The sequence below is a fragment of the Rhincodon typus genome, chromosome 23 (assembly GCF_021869965.1).
Source record: "Rhincodon typus isolate 14 chromosome 23, sRhiTyp1.1, whole genome shotgun sequence".
Classification (NCBI taxonomy): Eukaryota; Metazoa; Chordata; class Chondrichthyes; order Orectolobiformes; family Rhincodontidae; genus Rhincodon; species Rhincodon typus.
The window spans coordinates 8,395,619-8,416,480 of NC_063354.1; the positions used below are offsets into that span (position 1 = coordinate 8,395,619).

General features: G+C 41.6%; 1 protein-coding gene across 7 annotated transcripts in view; it reads left to right on the plus strand.

Moving 5' to 3' along the window:
• The window catches only part of st6galnac (ST6 (alpha-N-acetyl-neuraminyl-2,3-beta-galactosyl-1,3)-N-acetylgalactosaminide alpha-2,6-sialyltransferase), a 108,604-nt gene that overhangs the window by 22,981 nt on the left and 64,761 nt on the right, over positions 1 to 20,862 (plus strand). For 3 of the 7 annotated variants that reach the window (XM_048610886.1, XM_048610888.1, XM_048610890.1), the window contains one exon: positions 14,881 to 14,999. The exons of 2 other annotated variants lie outside the window; for them this stretch is intronic. In XM_048610886.1, coding sequence (XP_048466843.1) covers positions 14,881 to 14,999 — 119 coding nt within the window. Of the gene's footprint in view, positions 1 to 1,391; positions 1,482 to 14,618; positions 14,721 to 14,880; positions 15,000 to 20,862 lie in introns of those variants that run through there. 2 more of the 7 variants (XM_048610887.1, XM_048610889.1) reach the window with 2 other exon arrangements.

Sequence of the window (20,862 nt, forward strand, 5' to 3'; positions counted from 1 at the left end):
GATTGGTTCCTGTTTATCCAAACCCAAGTAAACCACTTACACTGAAAACAAAAATTCTGGAAATCACAGCGAGTGAGGCAGCATCCGTGGAGAGGGAGCAAGTAACGTTTCGAGTCTAGATGACTCTCTTCATCAGAGCATCATTACCAGTTGCACCACTTGAATGAAATGTTTGCTGGTTACGACAATCTAATTTGGTTATGACTTTGGTTAAACGTGAATTTGTCAGAACAAAAATAACTTATTGAGGTCACCCAATGGGATAAGGCCAGGTTGTACTTAAAATCTACTCATGCATTTTCTGAACAAGGGTCCCGACCCGAAACGTCAGCTTTCCAGCTCCTCTGATGCTGCCTGGCCCGCTGTATTCCTCTAGCTCCACACTGTGTTATTTCTGACTTCAGCATCAGCAGTCCTTCCTACCTCCATGCATTGTGGTTTTGTCTTTTTTACTATTTTAAGTTAATTCTGTATGTTAGAGCTGTAGTGTCTCTTTTGGCAAGTTTCTAAAAGAAACGAGAGAAATTTGAATGAACAAAAGAGTGTCAGTGTGTTTTTGATAATCTAAAAGTTTACTGACTACTATGCAAATTTTACACTGCACCAATTTTAGCTGTTCCTAATTCTGAGGTGGCATTTAATAGAGGGCAGTGGTATTGTGGGTAATGCAACCAGACACATGATCCAGAGATATAGGCTAATACTTTGGAGACTTGGGTTTGAGTTCCACCAAGGCTGCTGGTTGAATTTAAATTCATTTCATAAATCTGGAATTAAAAGCTAGCCTAATATTAAGGGATATGGGCCAAAGGCAGTTATATAGAATTAGGCCACAGATCAACCATGATCTTATTGAATGGTGGAACAGGCTTGAGGGGCTGAATGGCCTATCCCTGTTCCTGTTACCATATAACCAGTGTTGATATTCTTTTTTTAAAAAAAAAAAAGCCTGTCTCCTTCACACATGTCCTTTAGGGAAGGAACCTGGCTATCTTTAGCTATTTTGGCCTGCATGTTAGGGCAGACCTGCAGCAACATGGTTAACTCTTAACTGCCTTCTGAAATGGCCCAGCAAGCCATTCTGTTTGAGGGTAATAAATACCAACTGTACCAGCAGTGCCCATATCCTATGAAAGAGTTAAACAAAAACTAAACTGGTTAATGCCAGTGACGTTGATGTTGGTGCAGTATTGTTATGGTAGGCTGGGTTGGACATTGAATAGCCTGTCGGTTATATTTGCAAAGAAAACTAAATACGTGTCTACAGAAATATTCAATGCTGTACAATCACGTGACGTTTACACATCCCACAATGCTGCTGAGACTTAATTATAGGAACCCCAATCCTCTCCACTTCTTTGGAACAGTTCCATAATAAAAAGCCGAGATTACTTCATTAGAGTATAATGTTGTAAGAATACATGATAAAAATCATTCACGTAGCAGAGAAGGACAATGCAGGAATTATAACAGATGTTTTGGTAAGAGAAATTTTGTGAGTGAGATAGTGTCTTGGGAGGGGCAGGGAGGAGCATAAATAGAACCGTTTCTTCTGATGTGTCATTTATAGGATTTCAATGAGAATATGTTGAATTTAAAAGCAGGAAGCAGCATCCTTTTTGTAATGCATAAATATTTGAATGACTTCTGTCTTTGACCATTTTCTCAATGATTGTACACAAAAGGTGGAATTTGTACATCCATTAAATATGAGAGCTGTATTAATACAGTCACCTTATCGGGTGAAATAATTCCTCCTGCTCAGTATTTGTATTAACCTCAAACCAGTTCTGAGGAAGGGTCACCAGACCCGAAACATTAACTCTGTTTTTTACTTCACAGATGCTGCCAGACCTGCTGGGCTTTTCCAGCAACTTAGTTTTTGTTCCTGATTTACAGCATCTGCAGTTCTTTCGGTTATTATTTTGTATTAACCTCACCTGTTTGAACCCTAGTGTTAAGTTTGAAATAAACATGTTGTGATGTATACAGAAAAAAAGCACACCTGTGGAATCCCTACAGTGTGGAAACAGGCCATTCGGTCCACACTGCCCCTCTGAAGAGCATCACACCAGAGCCACCCTGCCTTTCCCCTGTCTAATCAATCTAGCCTGCACATCCCTGGACACTATGGACAATTTAGCATGGCCAATCCACCTAACCTGCACACTTTTGGACTGTGGGAGGAAACTGGAGCACCCGGAGGAAACCCACGCAGACACTGGGAGAATGTGCAAACTCCATACAGACAGTTACCCAAGGTGGAATCGAACCGGAGTTCTGTTGTGAGGTAGCAGTGCTAACCACTGACCCACCGTGCTGCCCAACTCTTTTACTGTATTGAACATGTCAACTAGATAATCCTTAATCTTTTAGACTTTTGTTCATGTCTTAGCTGTATCTTTGCACCAAAGTGCATTTACTTGCCTCAACCTTTTAAAAGTACAATGCAATACTGAATATCCTCCATGGAAATTATTAAATATTAAAGAAAGCCAGTTGATCTTATCGATGCTGAAGGAGTCTCGGGCACATTCAGAATAAGCCAATCTGGGGACTGGGTAATGGAGTAGGTTAGAATTTGATAATTCTCATTGCTGGAAACATACAGAAAGGCTGTACGTATCAAGCTAATATTGTGAGGAGGGAGATGAGGTTAGATTAGAAATGCAAACTTCATAGGCTGTATCTCGCCTTCAGTGCTGAGGCTGGGTGCCAGAAACAACATTGACGTTTCATTTTCCACATCGAACATCCTGTCACCATTAGGAACACAAGTTTTAAAACTGCCAATGCATTATAATGCATGTGAGAAAAAAGCTACATTGAAACATTAGATGGGTACGTTGTTCGTCAGGTCAGACTGGCTTTGAAGAAACAGGCACTGTTTGTGATTGCTGTAGACTAGGCTGTTTCTAGATGCACTATCCATGCCTTGGTTGCATGGACTATTTTGTCATGAAAAGACTCTCTGGGTTCAGCTGCTCAGAAAGCCCAGTCAATGCACATTTAGAAGTCTCCAGTTCAATTCCCTTTGAGTTAGCCGAGTTCCACTAATATGGGAGTCAAGGTGCTATTACTGACCTCAGTACCTGTGGACTGGAGAGGGAGAAAAGAAATTCAGAATGACAAGTGATTAGCTAATGTGGACTTCTGTAAAATGTGTTTCAGATGTTGGATTGGAACAGGTTTAGGTTGATTTGAGATTCACTATAATCCATCAGCATCAATCTACTCCAGGAATGCTTCTGGGCAAGGCACAGAAAGGCACCCTGTGAACAAGAGAAGTATGTTCCTGAATGTTATGTTCTGTGCACAGACCAATTCAGAATAGTTTTGTCTGGCTATTCTGAAACTTCTGTTTTTCACCTGACAGAGTCCATGCCTTGTCTTGTTTAATATGATAAACAGTGCAACCCTGCCAAAGGAGAACTTGTTTTAAGTAGGAAAACTAATCAAACCACGTCCAGGAATAGCCGAAGACTTATTAATGAAAACAGATTAAATAATCAACACTGTATTGTATTCAGAGATGAACCACACTGAATATAAAGCTTCAGGTTAAATATTTACTTGTAGTTAAAAGATAATGTACATCTGTAATGTCTATTTACTGTTGTCCAAAGTATTTTTTATTTTATTTGCACATATGATGTGGGTGTTATCTCGTTTCTCTCTCTTTCTCTCGTTCTTCCGTTCTTTTGTTCTTTCTTTTTCTCTCTCTCACTTCCCCTCTGCCCTCCCTCTGTCCTCACCCCCCACCCTCTCTCTCTGCCCCTTCCCTGTGGTGGTAACACTGTGTTCAGCACTTTGTTTTGCTATCCTGATGTACTTTGTATGGTACAATCTGCCTGTAGAGCACACACAACAACATTTTCACAGTATCTCATTACATGTGACAATAATAGAGTCATATAGTCATACGGCATGGAAACAGACAGTTCGGTTCAACCAGTCCATGCAGAACATAATCCCAAACTAACTAATCCCACCTGCCTGCTCGTGGTCCATATGCCCCCAAACCTTGCCTATTAATGAACCTATCCAAATATTTTTTAAACATTGTAATTGTGCCCACATCCATCAATTCCTCTAAATGTTCATTCCACAAGCGAACCACCCTCTGTGTTTGGGGGAAAAATATTTGCCTTTCATGTCTTTTTAAAATCTCTTTCCTCTCACCTTGGAAATATGATCCTAGTCTTGAAATTCCCCATCCTAGGGAAAAGACACCTACCATTTAACCCTGTCTATATCCCTCATGATTTTATAAACTTCTATAAGGTCACCTCTCAACATCCTACACTCCAGTGGGGAAAAAAAGTCCCAGCCTTTCCTTATAACTCAAACATTGCATACCTGGCAACATCCTATTAAATCTCTTCTGAACCCTCGCCAGCATAATAATATCCTTCTTATAACTGGTGCATGGCTTGGAGGGAAGTTGTAGATGGTGATATTCCTATATATCTTCTGCCCTTTTCCTTCTTGGTGGTAGAGATCATAGGTTTAGAAGCTGCTAAAGGAGAGTTGCTGTAGTGCATCTTGTAGACAGTACACAGTCCAGTGTCTAAATGTTGGTGAAGGGAGTTACTACTGAAGGTAGTGACTGGGGTGCCAGTCGAGTGGGCTGATTTTATTTTAGATGGCATTGATCTTTGAGAGTACTGTCTGATCCATCCAGAGAATTGGAGAGTGTTCCATTGTACTCCTGAATTATTCCTCGCCATGGGTGGATAGGGATCGGAAGTCAGCAGGTGAGTTACTTGCTGCAGAATTCCTAGCCTCTGATCTGCTCTTACTATGTGGATAACCCAGTTCAGTTTCTGGACAATGACAACCCCCAGGATGTTGACAGTGAGGGATTCAGTGTTGATGCCATTGCATGTCAAGAGGAAATGATTAGATATCCTCTTGTGAAAGTGTTCATTGATACTTGTGTGGTGCAAATGTAACTTACCACTAATCAGCCCAAGCCTGAATATCGCCCAGGTCTTGTTGCATTTGAACATGGACTGCTTCAGTATCTGAGGAGTCGTGAATGGTCCTGAACATTGTGCAATGTTCCAGATTCCCATTGAAGCCGGTTTTGCCAGGGAACTCTGATACCACACTGAGTCAAATGTCGCATTCATGTTAAGGGCAGTCACTGTCACCTTTTCAATCTTATTGTGCATGTTTAGACCGAAGCTCGTGACCTGATTACAGCTAAGTGACCCTGGTGAAAACCAAACTGAGTAGCAATAAGTAGACAATTGCTGAGTAAGTGCCACTCTGTAGCACTGTTGATGACACCTTCCATCCCTTTACTGGTGATTGAGAGTAGACTAATGGCGTGGTAATTGGCTGGGGTGGATTTAACTTGAATCTTGTGGACAGAAAATATTGGAGCAATTTTCCACATTGTCGGGTAGGTGTCAGCGTTGTAGCTGTACTGGAACTTCTTAGTTACGGATGTGAGAAGTTCTGTAGTACAAGTCTTCAGTGCTGTAGCAGAAATGTTGGCGGGGCCCACAGCCTTTGCGGTGTCCGGTGCGCTGTCAGTCATTTCTTGATAAAGCATGGCATGAATCAAATTGGCCAAAGACTGGTATCTGTGATGCTAGGGACCTCCGTACAAAGCCAAGATGGATTATCCACTCAGTAATTCTGGCTGAAGATGAATGCAAATGCTTCAGACTCTCCATTACACTGATGTGCTGAGCTTATGTGTCATTGAGGTTGGGGATATTTGTGGAGTATCCTCCTTCTATTAGTTGTCTAATTGTCCAGCTCCTTTCCTGACTTGGTGCACACTGTGGAACTGAGATCTGACCTGTTGGCTGGGGATTGCTTAGCTCTGCCCAGCACTGCTGTTTATGCTTTTTTTTAAAAATTATTATTCATTCAAAGGATGAGGCCAGCATTTGTTGACTATCCCTAATTGAATTAACCACTTGATGTGGGTCTGCAGTCACATGTAGACCGGACCAGGAAAGGATGACAGCTTGAAATGCAAGTAATCCTCTTTTACGCAGCTTCATCAGTTTGGCACAGTGGCATTGTTGGATATGCCTGGTGCTGCTCCCGATGTGCTATCATGCACTTTTCATTGAATTAGTTTGGTGCCTTGATTTGATAACAGGTGGTAATATGCTGGAGTTTTCCTTGCCCACATTTCAACTGAAGCCGTGAGACATCCTGGGGTCCGGAGTCAAGGTTGAATACTCCCCAGGACAACCTCTTCCCGACTGTATAACACTGTGTGCCACCACCTCTGTGGGACAGGACATACCCAGGGATGGTGAGGATAGTGTCTGGGACATTGTCTGTCAGGTATCATTGGGTGAATGTGACTGCATCAGGCTGTTGCTTGACTTTGGGAGAGGTGTACCATGTACAATGTTCTCACCCACACCCACACACACACACACACACACATCTGGGTGGTATACCTGGTTCCATTCCTTTTAGACCTGGTGGCAGTTTGCTGTGCCTGAGTGGCTTGCAAGCCAGACTAGATTAGGACAATATTTCCAAGATTACTGACAAAACAGAACTGAGTGGGATTGTGAGTTGAGGAGGATGCAAGGAGGCTTCCAAGTACTTTAGACAAGTTGATCGAATGGGCAAACACAGAAATTGCTGGAAAAGCTCAGCAAGTCAGGCAGCATCTGTGGAGAGCAATCAAAGTTAACGGTTTGTGTCTGGTGAACCCTTCCTCAGAAGGCAGTAGATGGGCAGTTCCAGTATAATGTGGCTAAAAATGTAAAATCATTCACGTTGGTGTGAAAAGCAGAAAGGCATGGTATTATTTAAATGGTGATAGATTGGAAATGTGGATGAACAAAGGGATTGATGTGTCTTGACAGGCAGGTGTAGCAAGCAATCAGAAGGAAAATGGCTTATTGACCTTTTATTGCAAGAGAATTTAAGTTCAGACATAAGGATATCTTACTGTAGTTATATAGGGCCTTTGGTGAGACCACACCTGAAGTATTGTGTGCAGATTTGATCTCGCTAACAACAAATTGGATATACGTGCCAAAGAGGGAGTGCCCCAAGGGTTCAGAAGGCTGATACTATAGATGGCAAGACTGTCCTGTGAGGAGAGATTTATTTCATTGGTCATATATTCATTAGAGTTTAAAGGATGAGAGAGGATCTGATTGAAAGATAGCAAAATCTAACAGGACTGGACAGAGGGAGGAAGCTTTCCCTGGTTGGGGAATCTAGAATCAAGGGACACAGTTTCAGAATATTGGGCAGACCGTTTATGACTAAGATTAGGAAGTATTTCTTCACTCAAAGGGTAATGAACCTGTGGAAGGCTCTGAAGGCCAAGCCACTAAATATATTCAAGAAAGTTTGTTGTTTGTTCTTTTTTAAAGGCACCAAAGGGTATGGGGAGAAAGTGAGAATATGGCATTGGGATAGAAAAATGGTGGAGTGGGCTTGAAGTGCCAAATGGCCTCCTGTTTTCTATATTTTGATTTTCTAATCCCATGCCTAAAGGACATTGTTAACCAGATAGGTTTTTACACTAATTAACAAGTTTCACGGTAAACATTACAGAGACTAGCTTTTAATTCTAGATTTGTTCAATAAATTTAAATTCCACCAGTTGCTGTGATGAAGTTTGAAGCCATGTCCCCAGGGCATTTGAAACAAAAACAAGAAATTGCTTGAGAAACTCAGCAGGTCTGGCAGCATCTGTGGAAAGAGAGGGTTGCTGGATTTCAAGATACAGCTAAATGCTTACCCCTGTGTAAAATGTGATATCTTTCACCATCAGGAGTTGAAAGTTATGTGGCCTTGGTAGAAAACTGTCTGAATTTCGAGTAACATGCAGTTCTTCATAAGACCACATAGGATATACAGTGCCAGGGCATGCCATTTCACCCAAGCTGTTGAAACATTAACTCTGATTCAACAGGTTGGGTGAAATGGCATGTGTTGGCATTATACATCTTACGTGTTCTTATGAAGAACCGAGTAGTATTCAACAGTCAGACAGTTTTCTACCAAGGCCACATAACTTTCAACTCCTGATGGTGAAAGATATCACATTTTACACAGGGGTAAGCATTTAGCTGTATCTTGAAATCCAGCGACCCTCTCTTTCCACAGATGGTGCCAGACCAGCTGCGTTCCTCCAGCGTTCTGTCTTTGTTTCAGATTTCCAGCGTCTGCACTTCATTGTTTTATCCTCCCGAGCATTTACGAGGGTCTCTGGATCATGGGTGATATTATTATGATGCCATTGCCTCCACCTCAGAGATCAAATATGGTGATATACAGAGTGAAGCAGAAGATTCTGCTCCTCAGTCACTGTTTATGTAGAAGATTAGTGAGCAAATTCCATCCAAAAACTATCTGAATTCTAACACAATCATTCTTGTTCCATTCCATTTATGTTTAATCAGTCCCCGTAGTGCACGCTAAACCTGGCTTGTTGGATCACAATTTTTACATCAATAAATTTATGCAATCAAGTTAACAAGAGTAGCCAAATTGTTTGTTTACATCTTTAATGTTAAAGTCTCTTGCTGTTGTGATCTTACCTTTGTGACATGGGTTTTTCACAAGGTTACTTTCAGCTTCTTAACACCAGATGCAGTGAATTTCTTGTCAGAGAAATTCTTATGAAAAGAAGGAGACTTTAACATTAAAGATATAAACAAACAATCTAGCTGTCCTGATGAAGGATCCAGGCCTGAAACGTCGACACTCCTGCTCCTCTAATGCTACTCGACCTGCTGTGTTCCTCCAGCTCCACACTGTATTGACTTGATTAAAAATACGTTTGCATATTCAATACAACTGAGTGGCCTACTGAGCTGTTGGAGGCTATTTAAGAGTCATTCACATTGCTGTGAGTCAGATGTAGGTAAGACCAGCTTTCCTCCCCTAAGATAGATATATGAATCAGATGGGCTTTTAACAAAAATGTCATGGTTATTTACTAACGCTAACGGGCAATTCCAGACTTATGGATTGAATTTAAATTCCTCTAACTGCTGTGATAGAATTTGATCCCGTGTCCCCTGAGAATTAACTTGGGATTTCTGGATCACTATTCCATTGATAGCAGCACCTTTCCTCAATTGATTTTGTTATTTATCCTGAATGGCTTTAACCTCGTCAGTTAATTACAACTTTGCTTTACTGAGTGTAGCAGAAATTAGATTGGGAGCGGAAAAATATTGCTTTAGATTCAGGATGTTCAAATTGTTTGCTTTATTCCGGTACATTGTGATAACTGATTAACAAAATTTCAAGATGCAGCTAAATCTTTACCCCTGTGTGAAATGTGACACCTTTCACTGTTGGGAGTTGAAAGTTGTGTGGCCTTGTAAGAAAACTTGATTGTCTAATAACACTGAGTTCTTAAGATTATGTAAGGTGTACGGTACCAAGACATGTCATTTCACCCAACCTCTTCATGCTCGTTTTTATACAACAGTTGAGCTTCCATCCATCTTTTCATAGAATCCCTACAGTGTGGAAGCAGGCCATTCAGCCCGTTGAGTCCACACAGATCCTACAAACAGCGTCCCACTCAGATCCACCCCATCCCTGTAACCCTGCATTTCCCATTGGCTAACTCATCTAGCCTGCACATCACTGTGTGCTGAGGGCAATTTAGCCTGGTCAATCCAACTAACCTGCACATCTTTTGGACTGTGGGAGGAAACCGGAGCGCCTGGAGGAAATCCACGCAGAGACCGGGAGAAGTTGCAAACTCCGCACAGCCTGTCACCCGAGGCTGGAACCAACCTCTGGTCCCTGCTTCTGTGAGACAGCAATGCTAACCACTGAGCTACCATGTCACCCAATTTTCTCACTTAAATCTATTATTGTAATCCTCTATTTCTTTCTCCCTCAATGTGTGCCTAGTTCATCATTACCAATCACTTGTCACTCCCCACGGTAGTAAGTTTCACATTCTTACCAAGTCTTTAGGTAAAAACGTTTATCTTGATTTGCCAATGGGATTTCTTGGTGACTGCTTTGGTATTTTGTCTGTGGCATTTTGTTCCTGACAATGGGCCTGGAAGTGGGTCGCACTTCTGCTTGTGTCAGGAGTCGGTTCTATGGGATCCCAATTAAAACTGAAAGTGGGCACAAGAGACACCATGTGATTATGTGGCAGGGGAAGCTTCTCTTCCGTGAAACCTGCTGTTAGCCTACCCATCCTTGCTGTACTTTCAGCTATGAAAGCACTTCCTGGATGAGTGTCACAGCCATAACTTTCTCATCCAACTCCATTACCATAAACATAAGCTGCACCAAGATGGAAAGAGTGTTTTCCAAATTGAAATGTTGCCTGCAATTACTGGACATTAAATTACTTTCAATTATTTCTTGTGGCATTCATCATTATTCTTTCAAGCGAAACATTCCACAATCGCAGCTGATTTTAATAAAGGACAAGTCTGATTATAGAGTGAAACCTGGTTTGTTTGACCATAAGTTTTACAATTTGGTTCCCATGCTGATTTATCATATACCTATTAATATGCAGCTGTCAATATGTTTTTAAATGAAAAAATAAGTTTATTACATAAATGGAAAAGGACGAAACTATGTAAGTAAGAATATTTTGAAAGAATCTTATCATAAACAGCAAAAAGAAAATTTCAGTGATTTTTTCCCAGCAATGTCCTGTACAGACATATAACCCCAATGAAGTATCACTTCTCCATTCACTCTCAAATTTCTTAAGCAGCTGATATTCACCTGGATATCTTCCTATTGCTGTCCATCTCTGATACACAGACATCACCTAACACCGTGACTTTCCTAACCAAACTTCTTAAAAAGCTCCATCTACTTGAACTATTAAAAATTTTCAAGATATCTTTCTAGATCCGAAAGCATTGGGAATTCTTTCTGGCCCTAAAGCTTGGAGACTGGCACAAACGAGATTGCCCCTTTTCTGGTATAAATCTAATCTTCTAAACTGAAACCTAAATGTAGCTCCTGGCCATCTGCCTTCTGTGGTTCATTTTAAAAATGCAAATCAAAAAATCAACAGTAATTATTTCACTGGGTAGCTATTTGAGTTAATTAGCTTAAGTCATATGATTTCTTGGAAAGGTTCTCTTTAGTGGACTGTTGTAAATGACTTTCCGAACCTTGTCTGAAAATGAAAATCCCATTTTGCGCCACTTTAGAAACAAAATTCCCAATTGATGATATCATATTGCAAATTTTCATACCATTTCCCCCCATGAAAATGTATTCTTAAGATACATTTTCTATCACAATTTCTTCTCATTACTTCTGTGATGTTTATATTAAATGCACAGGAACTTCGAAGAAAATCATTTTAGACCAGTCCAATTTATCATGATGTTATTTTTCTTAAATATTTGTTTTTGACTAAGCATCTGATTATAATATAGTCCTTTCCTGAGGCATGAATAATTTTCGCATTTATTTGGTTGTAGCATTAAAGTCCAATTAATCAAATTCTTATGGAAATGTTCCAGGAAAGTGCTTGGATTATGATCTGCACCAATTAGTCTCTGCAGAGTTGTGGGAAATGTCAGTTTTTATAGAACTTTTGTGAGCCAGTCGTAAAATTTCATTAAAATACCTGATGGACTACTGCTTGTTCCCCATCAGCTGGCCTCATGGAGAGAAACCCTTTGTGAAGCTCAATGAAATTGACATTTTACCAATCTCTGGTAAGGTTCAGCTCAGAGGTGATATTTCCTGTCAGTGAGCTTTCATCAACTTTACCCCCAACCCCAGCCTATCTTGTAACCTCCTCAACAATCTGACCACTGTAAACACACTACACTGTCTGCCTCACTGTCATGATCCAATATTTTCCCTATGCTTTTGCAGGCTGTGTGATGAAGCCTGCAGGTTGTAATTCTTTCAGCATATCTGAGCAGGGAAATATCTTCACACTTTAAGGATCGCGACATCAAATAAAAGTGATTTCCTGGCTGCTTGTGCTTGCTCAGTGTTGTAGCACGTGTTGACATTATTTCCACTATGTGGCTTTTAAAGAAGCCACATTTCAAGACCTGAGGAGTTCAGAATTGGTATCATGACCCATGCAGACATACTTTAACTTCTGCAACTAACTTAGAACCCGGATCATTACCCAACCTTTGGCTGCTTCTTTCCAATTAGTTCTTAATCAAAGAAACTTTCTGATCCATTGTGCAATTTCAATTTTTAGTTTCCTCCTGTCAGTACATGCTTGATTTATGCAAATCTTTTTGAATTCCTGTGCATAGTTGCATTTGGCCAGTTCTATTTAGGTTTGATTTTCTGGAATTTATAATACAAACATTTTATTAAGAAAAAGTGCTCCAGTTGTTTAGCCATGTCCATGTTTTCGTGCTTTCAAACTTTGGACTTCAAGTGGCAAGGAACATGTTCATCTTGCTTCAATAGCTGCTCATGTCTCACTTTTATTGGAAATTTGCTAAACAACATAAATTGCTCTTGTATTTGTTCTGGTTGGCTGTCTGTTCAAACTGGATATGATTATAATAAAGGGGGTAGAGGACAGATGATGCATGATGGCAATGTTGCAGTCTTGGTAATAGGCTATGGGCCCTCTGAGATTGGAGGCTTCAGTCTGACAATGCCTGGCAGAGGGAGTATCAGATATGTTCACCCTCCCCCTGTCCAAAACCCCCATTCTGCATCATGGTGCTGGATCTTGAATCATCCACTCCCAATTTAATGAATGGTCAAACCACTTTCAACAAGTTGCCACAACTTAAAATAACACTGCATTTTCATGACAATATTACTAGCCTCTGGCCTGCACTTGCAACCAACAAAATTTTTTGTCTGTGTTGAGTCCATTGAATTTCTGGTGAATGATAACCCCCAGGATGTTGACAGTAGGGATCTAGTGATGGTAATGCTATTGAATGTCAAAGGGCAATGGTTAGATTGTCTCTTATTGAAGATGGTCATTGCTTGGCATTCGTGTGACATGAATGTTACTTGCCACATGTCAACCCGAGCCTGGATTTTGTCCAGATTTTGTTGCATTTGAACATGGACTGCTTCAGGATCTGGGGATTTGCAAATGGTAATGAGCATTGTACAATCATTGGCAAACATCCCCACTCCTGATGTTCTGAAGCACAAGTCTTCAGTACTATTGACGGGATGTTATCAGGGCCTAAAGCCCTTGTGTCTAGTGCCTCCAACCATTTCTCCTTTCCACATGGAGTGAACCAAATTGGCTGAAGGCTGGTATCGGTGATGCTGGGTACCACTGGAGGAGGCAGAGATGGATTATCTTCTGACTGAAGTTTGTTGCAAATGCCTTCAGCCTTATCTTCTGCAACAATGTACTGGGCTCTTCCATCATTGAGGATGGGATAATTACAGAGCCTCCTCCTCCTCCTCCACTGAGTTGTTTAATTGTCCACCACTATTCATGACTCTGTGGCGAGACTGCAGAGCTTAGATCTGATCTGTTGGTTATAGAATAATTTAACTCTATTAATTGGCTGCTTATGCTGTTTGGCACACAGGTAGTCATGTTTGGTGGCTTCTCTGGTTGACACTTAATCTTTAGGTGTACCTGGTGCTGCTCCTGGCATGCCCTCCTGCACTCTCCATTGAACCAGGGTTGACCCCCTGGCCTGATGGTAATGGTTGAGTGGGGGATATGCTGGGCCATGAGGTTACAGATTGTGCTGGAGTACAGTTCTGTTACTGTTGATGACCCACAGCGCCTCAGATGCCCAGTGTTGAGTTAGTAGATCTGTGCCAAGTCTGTCCCATTTTGCACGGTGATAGTGCCACACAACATGATGGAGGTTATTTTTAATTTGTCTCCACAAGAACTGCGCAGTGGTCACTCTTACCAATACTGTCATGGACAGATACAACTGCAGCTGGTAGATTGGTAAGGATGAGGTCACATATGTTTTTCCCTCAGCACCTGCCGCAGACCCAGTTTAGCAGCTATGTCCTGTAGGACCCGACCAGCTCGATCAGTAGTACTGCTGCTGAGACACTCTTGGTACACCCAGAGTACATTTTTTGTTCTTTGTTGCTTCCTCAAGTGTTGCTCAACATGGAGGAGTACTGATTCATCAGCCGCGTGAGGACAGCACGTGGTTGTCAAACGATTTCCTTGCCCATGTTTAACCTGAAACCACGAGACTTCATAGGGTCTGGAGTTGATGTTGAGGACTCCCAGGGCAGCCCCTCCTGACTGTATGCCACTGTGCTGCCACCTTTGCTGGGTATCCAGGGACGGTGGTGTCTGGGACATTGTCTGTAAGGTATGATTCCATTGCAAGGTTGTGTTTGCCATTGTCATTTCCAGTGCCTGGCTGATGCCACATAGTCCATCCAGTTTTGTTTCTTTGTTGAGACGTTGCTGTGGCTCTGGAGTCTCATGTTGGTCAGACCAAGTGAAGACAGCAGGACATTAGTGAACCAGACGGGTTTTTCTGACAATCAACAATGAACAATCTTTTTGTGGTCGTGATTAGATTCTTAACAGGATTTGAACCTGGACTGCCATAAGGTTATCTCTTTGGATGAATGATTAATGTAATGACTAATAATATGGGCTCATTGCCTGCACTAAGGTTGCAATTGCTTTCTATCACATGACTGGCCAGGAAACTTTCTGTCCCACTTATATAAGTACAGCATGTTCCCTCCACGTTATGATCACACTTTCCCTGCACCAGGTCCTAACACTAACACTTGCTCCCTGACCTCCTGGCTCAGAGGTAAGGATATAAAGTAGGTGTAGAGTTTAACATGTGAACTGGAACTCTCAGATTTAACAAGGAGTTAAGGGCAGAAAGAAACGTATAGTGGTGGGAGTTGCAAAATGGTGTTTTTGGTTTCTCCAATTTCACATCTGGATTTTTTTTCTTCTGTCTAAAGTTGCTCGATGAGTTTGAAATGAGGATGTCTCCGTCTGTTCAAAGATATTTGATTCTGGTTATCGTTTCGCTAATACCCGTTCTCGTCTACTGTTTCTTTCTGAATGGATCATCAAACAGGTACAACCAATTGTCTGGGTGTCTCTCTGTGTTGCTGTCACCGACCCCGCTCTCTGGCAATGATACATTTTAATCAGTCTGTTCCCTCGCGGTTTGACTTCCTCCCAACTACCGTTATTAAAGTGAAACTAACTGTTCTTTCTATTAGTCCCTGGTTCCCTGTTCTGTCCATTTATTTCAACCAGCTAAAATACGCTGAAAAAAGATGACGGGATTGTTATTCGTTGTTCCTAATGAGCATTCTGTGAATCTTTTTTATTGTAGTTCGTGGATAAATATTTCTTATCTTCAAGCCCACCTCTGCCAGAAAATGTTACTGACTTATTTCCCACCTCCCCTCCAATATCGGTTCGATCTGTTCCCTTTTTTTTGTTCACCATGATTTAATGTTTAAAAGTAGATTATTTTCGCAAGAGCTCAGAGACAGCTTCCGAGTCTAGGGTTGGCAATTATTCGTGATCCTTTGCTCATTGCAATGCCAGTAAAGCACCATTTTAGAGAGAGGGGAAGGTTGTCTGCTCGTAGATCCTGGTTAGCCGCAGCGTTGGGCTGCCTCTAAAGCCGAACCTCCCCGTTCTCTTTCAAAGAATACATCAGCAATGTTTCGGTGCAGGGAGTGGGAGGTCCGAGCTCTCAGCTACTTTGTCCGTTGCTCAACCCGCTATCTCTTTGAGTTCTATGTATTTGTAAAGGTCTCTATTGAAGCGGGGAGATGATGAAACATTTACACGTATAGAGGTATACACCCTTCTGGGAATATACTTATTGTTGAATGTATTCCTCTGGAACAAATGTTGCTAATTGTTTCCAAACGCTGAAAGATTTTGGTGCCCCAATCAGCCTATTGGTAGGTTCTTGTTTATGTTAATTCGGAAGTGCCTACATAAAGGTTGCTGTGTAAACCTACATATCTTGTAAACTCTGCTGTAACTCAACACCGCTAGGCGTGGGAGCGAACGTCGGCCCTTCAGCCCATGGAGACTTGCTCCTCCATTCAACCAGACCCTGGCTGATCTGATAATCCTCCACTCCATTTTCCTGTCTTTTTTTCTTCTTCCCCATTCCCTTCCTGATTGAAAATCCGTCTGCCTCAGCTTGAATATACTTATTGGCCCAGCCTTGACTGCCATATGCAGAAAAGAATTCTCAGCAAGCCTCAGCGCAAGCTGGAAGAACAACATCTTATTTTCCAGTTGGGGACCCTGCAGCCTCCATAATACTATTAATATTGCGCCAAATTTATTTTTTCTTTATGGTTTACCAATCTCTAAATTTAAAATAACTGATGTGGTGTCACTTGGCTTACCTTTTATACCCTTTTATGAACAAACATTAGCAATTCGCCTGTCCTCTGGCAGCTTCGGGGTCTAGGGTTGGTCATTATTCTCGTGATCCTTTGCTCATTGCAATGCCAGTAAAACACCATTTAGAGAGGAGAAGATTGTCTGTCTGCTCTGTGAATGTTGCAACGTTTGAGATATTGCTTACCCAAACTGTTGGGCTGGCGCTAAAGCCTAGCCTCCCCATGATTCAACTGGAGACATGTCTTTCCATGCATAAAGCAAATTTCCAAGGTGCGATACTTTTATTCATTTCACGGGATGAGGGCGTCGCTGGCTAGGCAGCATTTATTGCCCGGAGGGCAGTTAAGAGTCAACCACGTTACTGTGGGTCTGGAGTCGCATGATAGGAAGACTGTTTTTGGATTATTGTCAAATTCTGGCAGGTGGAAGTGGTGTCTGTATATCCTGGTAGTTTATAGTTGATTAGATTGTTAGATTTGTTCAGTAACTTCATTGTTTGAATCTTCCAAATGATCATGGAGTGTTTGGATTGAGTTTCAAAACGAAGTAAACATTTTGTCCCTCTGCATTTCAATAGTACACTTTTTTTTGAAAGTTCAGAATGGCCAAAATGTTTTGTGTTCTGTTGAACTTGAAGTCATCTGGATATGCAAATCATGATGCTGTGCCCATTGAGTTTGTTCGGGGTGACATATCATAAATTAATGGATTAATAGCCTCAGGCAGGATGCTGATTACCTTTGAAGCTGGTGTAGCAGCTTCTGCAGGAATTAACATAATAAATTTCACATAAAGATTGTGTATCTTACAGTTGGATCCTCTGCATACGGTTTGGTAAGAAGAGGGACTAAAGAGTTGAAATCTGTACTGGTTCAATAAGTTGAAGGTCACTTGATAAGTTTATTTATGAAGAAAGATTGAATGACCTGGCATTGTTTTCCTTGAAGCAGAGGAGACTTAGGGAGGCGATGATTGAGGTACATAAAATTTATGAGGCTTATCAACAGGAAGAAACTTTCTCTTTGATGACGAAGAGACATAGATTTAAGATAAGGGTCAGGAGATATAGGGGGATATGAGGAAAAATCCTCTCATTCCAAGGAGGCTGGGAACCTGGAAGTTCACCTCCAGAAAGGGCGGTAGAGGCAGAAACCCTCATAACATTTAAGAAATAATTTGGATGTTCACTTGCAATGCCAAGACAGAAAACTAAGTGCTGTTGTTTTGGCTGGAGTAGACTTGATGGGGCCAAAAGGCCTTTTCCTGTGCTTTAGATCTCTATGACTCTAGTGTATCCATGGCAATAATTGGGATCTACTAATGGTAATCCATTTCCTCCTGCAATTTGGTGCCTTTGTTACATTTTGCCACAGCAAAATGAAAGCAACATAGTCACGGTTCAATTGTTTTAGAAAATAAAACTGATGAAGGATCTAGATGTATAAACTGAAGGAGCAACTAAACTCGTTCTTGGTTTCTTCCAAAGTGGTTGGGGACTGCAGAAGAGTTCATCCTCCTCTGACAATCTCCAATTTGTGTGATTATATTCTCCTGCAAGAAAGGAGGAAGATGTAATACTTTGTGTGCTGTCTCTTAAAATATCAGTGTTGGGGTTGTAAGGGCTGCAATGGCAGGGGAAAGTGAGAATATTGGAAGGAAGTGTGCTGTTGCATTTGTAGGGAAATGAAAAGGAACTTTGAGCAATAAGGCAGAATAAAAGACAAATGGGCTACTTGTTTCAGCCTTGCTATGAGACTTGGCTCTATGAGACTACTGTGTTATTTGAGAAGTGCTTGGGTTCTTTGGGAAGAGTATTTAAGCTCCTATCCCCAGGCTTCCAAGGTGCTATCAGATACCCTGTCTTCCACTGTCAAGAAAGAACTCTCCAGTCCAATTAATTATCTCCAACCTTTTCTTCCAGATAATCTGACGCTGTTACTAAGCTAGCTTCTCATCTTTCTTCCCATCAAAACTGTTTAATATAAACCTCCTCTGTGTTTGGCATCCACGGTCAGGATTGAGCATTCCCAGGTCAAGTCTAACAAAGGTAGATACAGATTGAAGCACTGTGCATTCCAACAATATGATATTTGATTTGCCATCTTGGGTGTGGAACTGGAGTAGTGAATTTGTATCCTGTGGAAAACTAGCAGGCCAATTTGTGCTATTTCTTCACAAAAACCACCCACCTCATTCCACTTCCCTGCCCTTTTTCCATTGCTCTGAAAATGTTTTTCCTTTGAAATAGTTATGTAGCGTAAATTGTGGTGTGTAATTGACTAGGCATATACAGAATATCTGACTTCTATCACTACTGCTTTCAGACAGCTCGCATGTTATAGGACAAATGTCACATTTAGAAGTGTGTAGTTGATGATAGGTTAAGATAGCACGCCTGCCAAAAAATGGTATGGCATCATATTGTAGATATAGATACATTCTGTTGTATTTTGGATGATGGAGACATCGATCCATTGGGCAATCCTCCCATTAGCATCAGTTCTTCGAAGGCAAGTTTATTTTTCCTTTGTTAGGAAGGCCAAAAACATAAACAGTATTCCAGGTGTGGTTATAGCAAGGGCCTATATAGTTTGGAAAAGACTTCCTTATTGATGCTTTATGACAGAGACTAGAGTATAACATGATTTCCAGATTGCTTACTAGACCTACAGGCTAAGATCAATGTATCTGTAGCCACCTTCCATTACATCTTGTGCTTTGCCAACTTTTGGTGTCATCAATTACTGCAGCGTGACCTCTGATTCCTTATTTTCACTGCTTTCTTGGTTCCTAAGTACTTGTGGAATGGTTTCCCCTACTGTACTCCCTGTATACCCACGACTGTGTAGCCAAATTCTGAACAAATGCCATCTACAAGTTTGTTGATGGCACCACCGTGGTAGGACTGATATCAAATAATGATGAATCAGAATACAGGAAGAAGATAGAGGGCTTTGGTGCAATGATAACAACATCTCTCTCAACGTTGGCAAAACAAAAGAACTGATCATTGACTTCAGAAAGAAAGGAGGAGGACATGCCCCCACCTGCATCAATGGAGCTGAGTTGAGAGGGTTCAGAGCGTCAAGTTCCTAGGAGTGATGTTAACTGATAACCTGTCCTGGTCTTATCACATAGATGCAATGGTCAAGAAGGCACAACCACATCTCTTCTTCCTCCCAGGTGGCTTAGGAAATTCAGCATGTCCGTAATGACCCTTGCCAACTCTTACAGATGCACCATAGGAAGCATACTATTTGGGCGCAAAACAGCTTGGTATGGTAACTGCTCTGCCCAGGGCCATCTAAAAAAAAAGAACAAAAAATTATAGAAAATTGTGTGCACAACGCAGACCATCACGGTAACCAATCTTCCATCCATGGAATCCATTTACATGGTCCGTTGCTGTGGAAAGGCGGCCAACATCGTCAAAGACCCTCCCACCCTGGTAATGGTCATCTAACAACCTCTCTTTGTCAGGCAGAAGATACAGAAGCTTGAACACCTGCATCAGCAGGTTCAGAAACAGCTTCTTCCCTGCCATTATTAGACTGATGAATGGACTCTCTAACTTCAAATAATATTGATCTTGTTAATGTTGATCTTGCCTCGTGCACCTCCTGTGCAGTGTAATCTGTATGCCTCATTCTGTCTAAGCATCCTCTGATCTGTATGTCCTTGCTTACTAGGATCTGCCTGCACTGCTTGCAAACAAAGCTTTTCACTGTACTTGGGTACAGGCAACTACAGTAAATCAAATCAAATGGTTTATTGTGTCTTCTATTGTCTTCAACCTCTGCCTCTAAGCAGCCCATATTTGCATATCTTTCCCCTTTTCTTGTACAACTATAGAAGCTTTTGCAGTTTGTTTTTATGTTTCCAGCTAGTTTATTCTCAGCTACTTTTTAATCTTTTTCTGTTTGTGGGCATCACTAACTGGACTAGCACACGTTACTGTCCCTAATTGCCTTGGAGAAGGTGGTGGTGAGCCAACTTTCTGAACCATTGCAGCGCTTGGGGAGTAGGTGCACCCACAAACCATGGTGATGTTGGGAACGGAGTTCCAGGATTTAAGCCCATCATAATGAAGGAGCTATAAGGGGCAGCATGGTAGCTCAGCGGTTAGCATTGTTGCCACACAGCGCCAGGAACCCAGGTTTGGTTCCAGCCTTGGGCAACTGTCTGTGTGGATTTGGCACATACACCCTGTGTTTGCATGGGTTTCCTCCAGGTGCTCAGGTTTCCTCCCACAGTCCTAAGATGTGCAGTTTAGATGGATTGGCCATGCTAAATTGCCCATAGTGTCCGGGGATGTGCAGGCTATGTAAGTTTGTCATTGGCAATGCACAGTTACAGGGATAGGATTGGGAGATGCTCTCTGGAGGGTCAGTGTAGACTTAATGGGCTGCTTCCACACTGTAGGGATTCTTTGATTCTGTATTTCCAAGTCAGGCAGGTGTGTGGTTTGGAAGAAGGGTATTTGCAGGCCTTCTCTTTCCAGGAGATAGAGCTCATGGGTTTGGAAGGTACCATTGCAGAAGCCTTGGTGAGTTACTGCA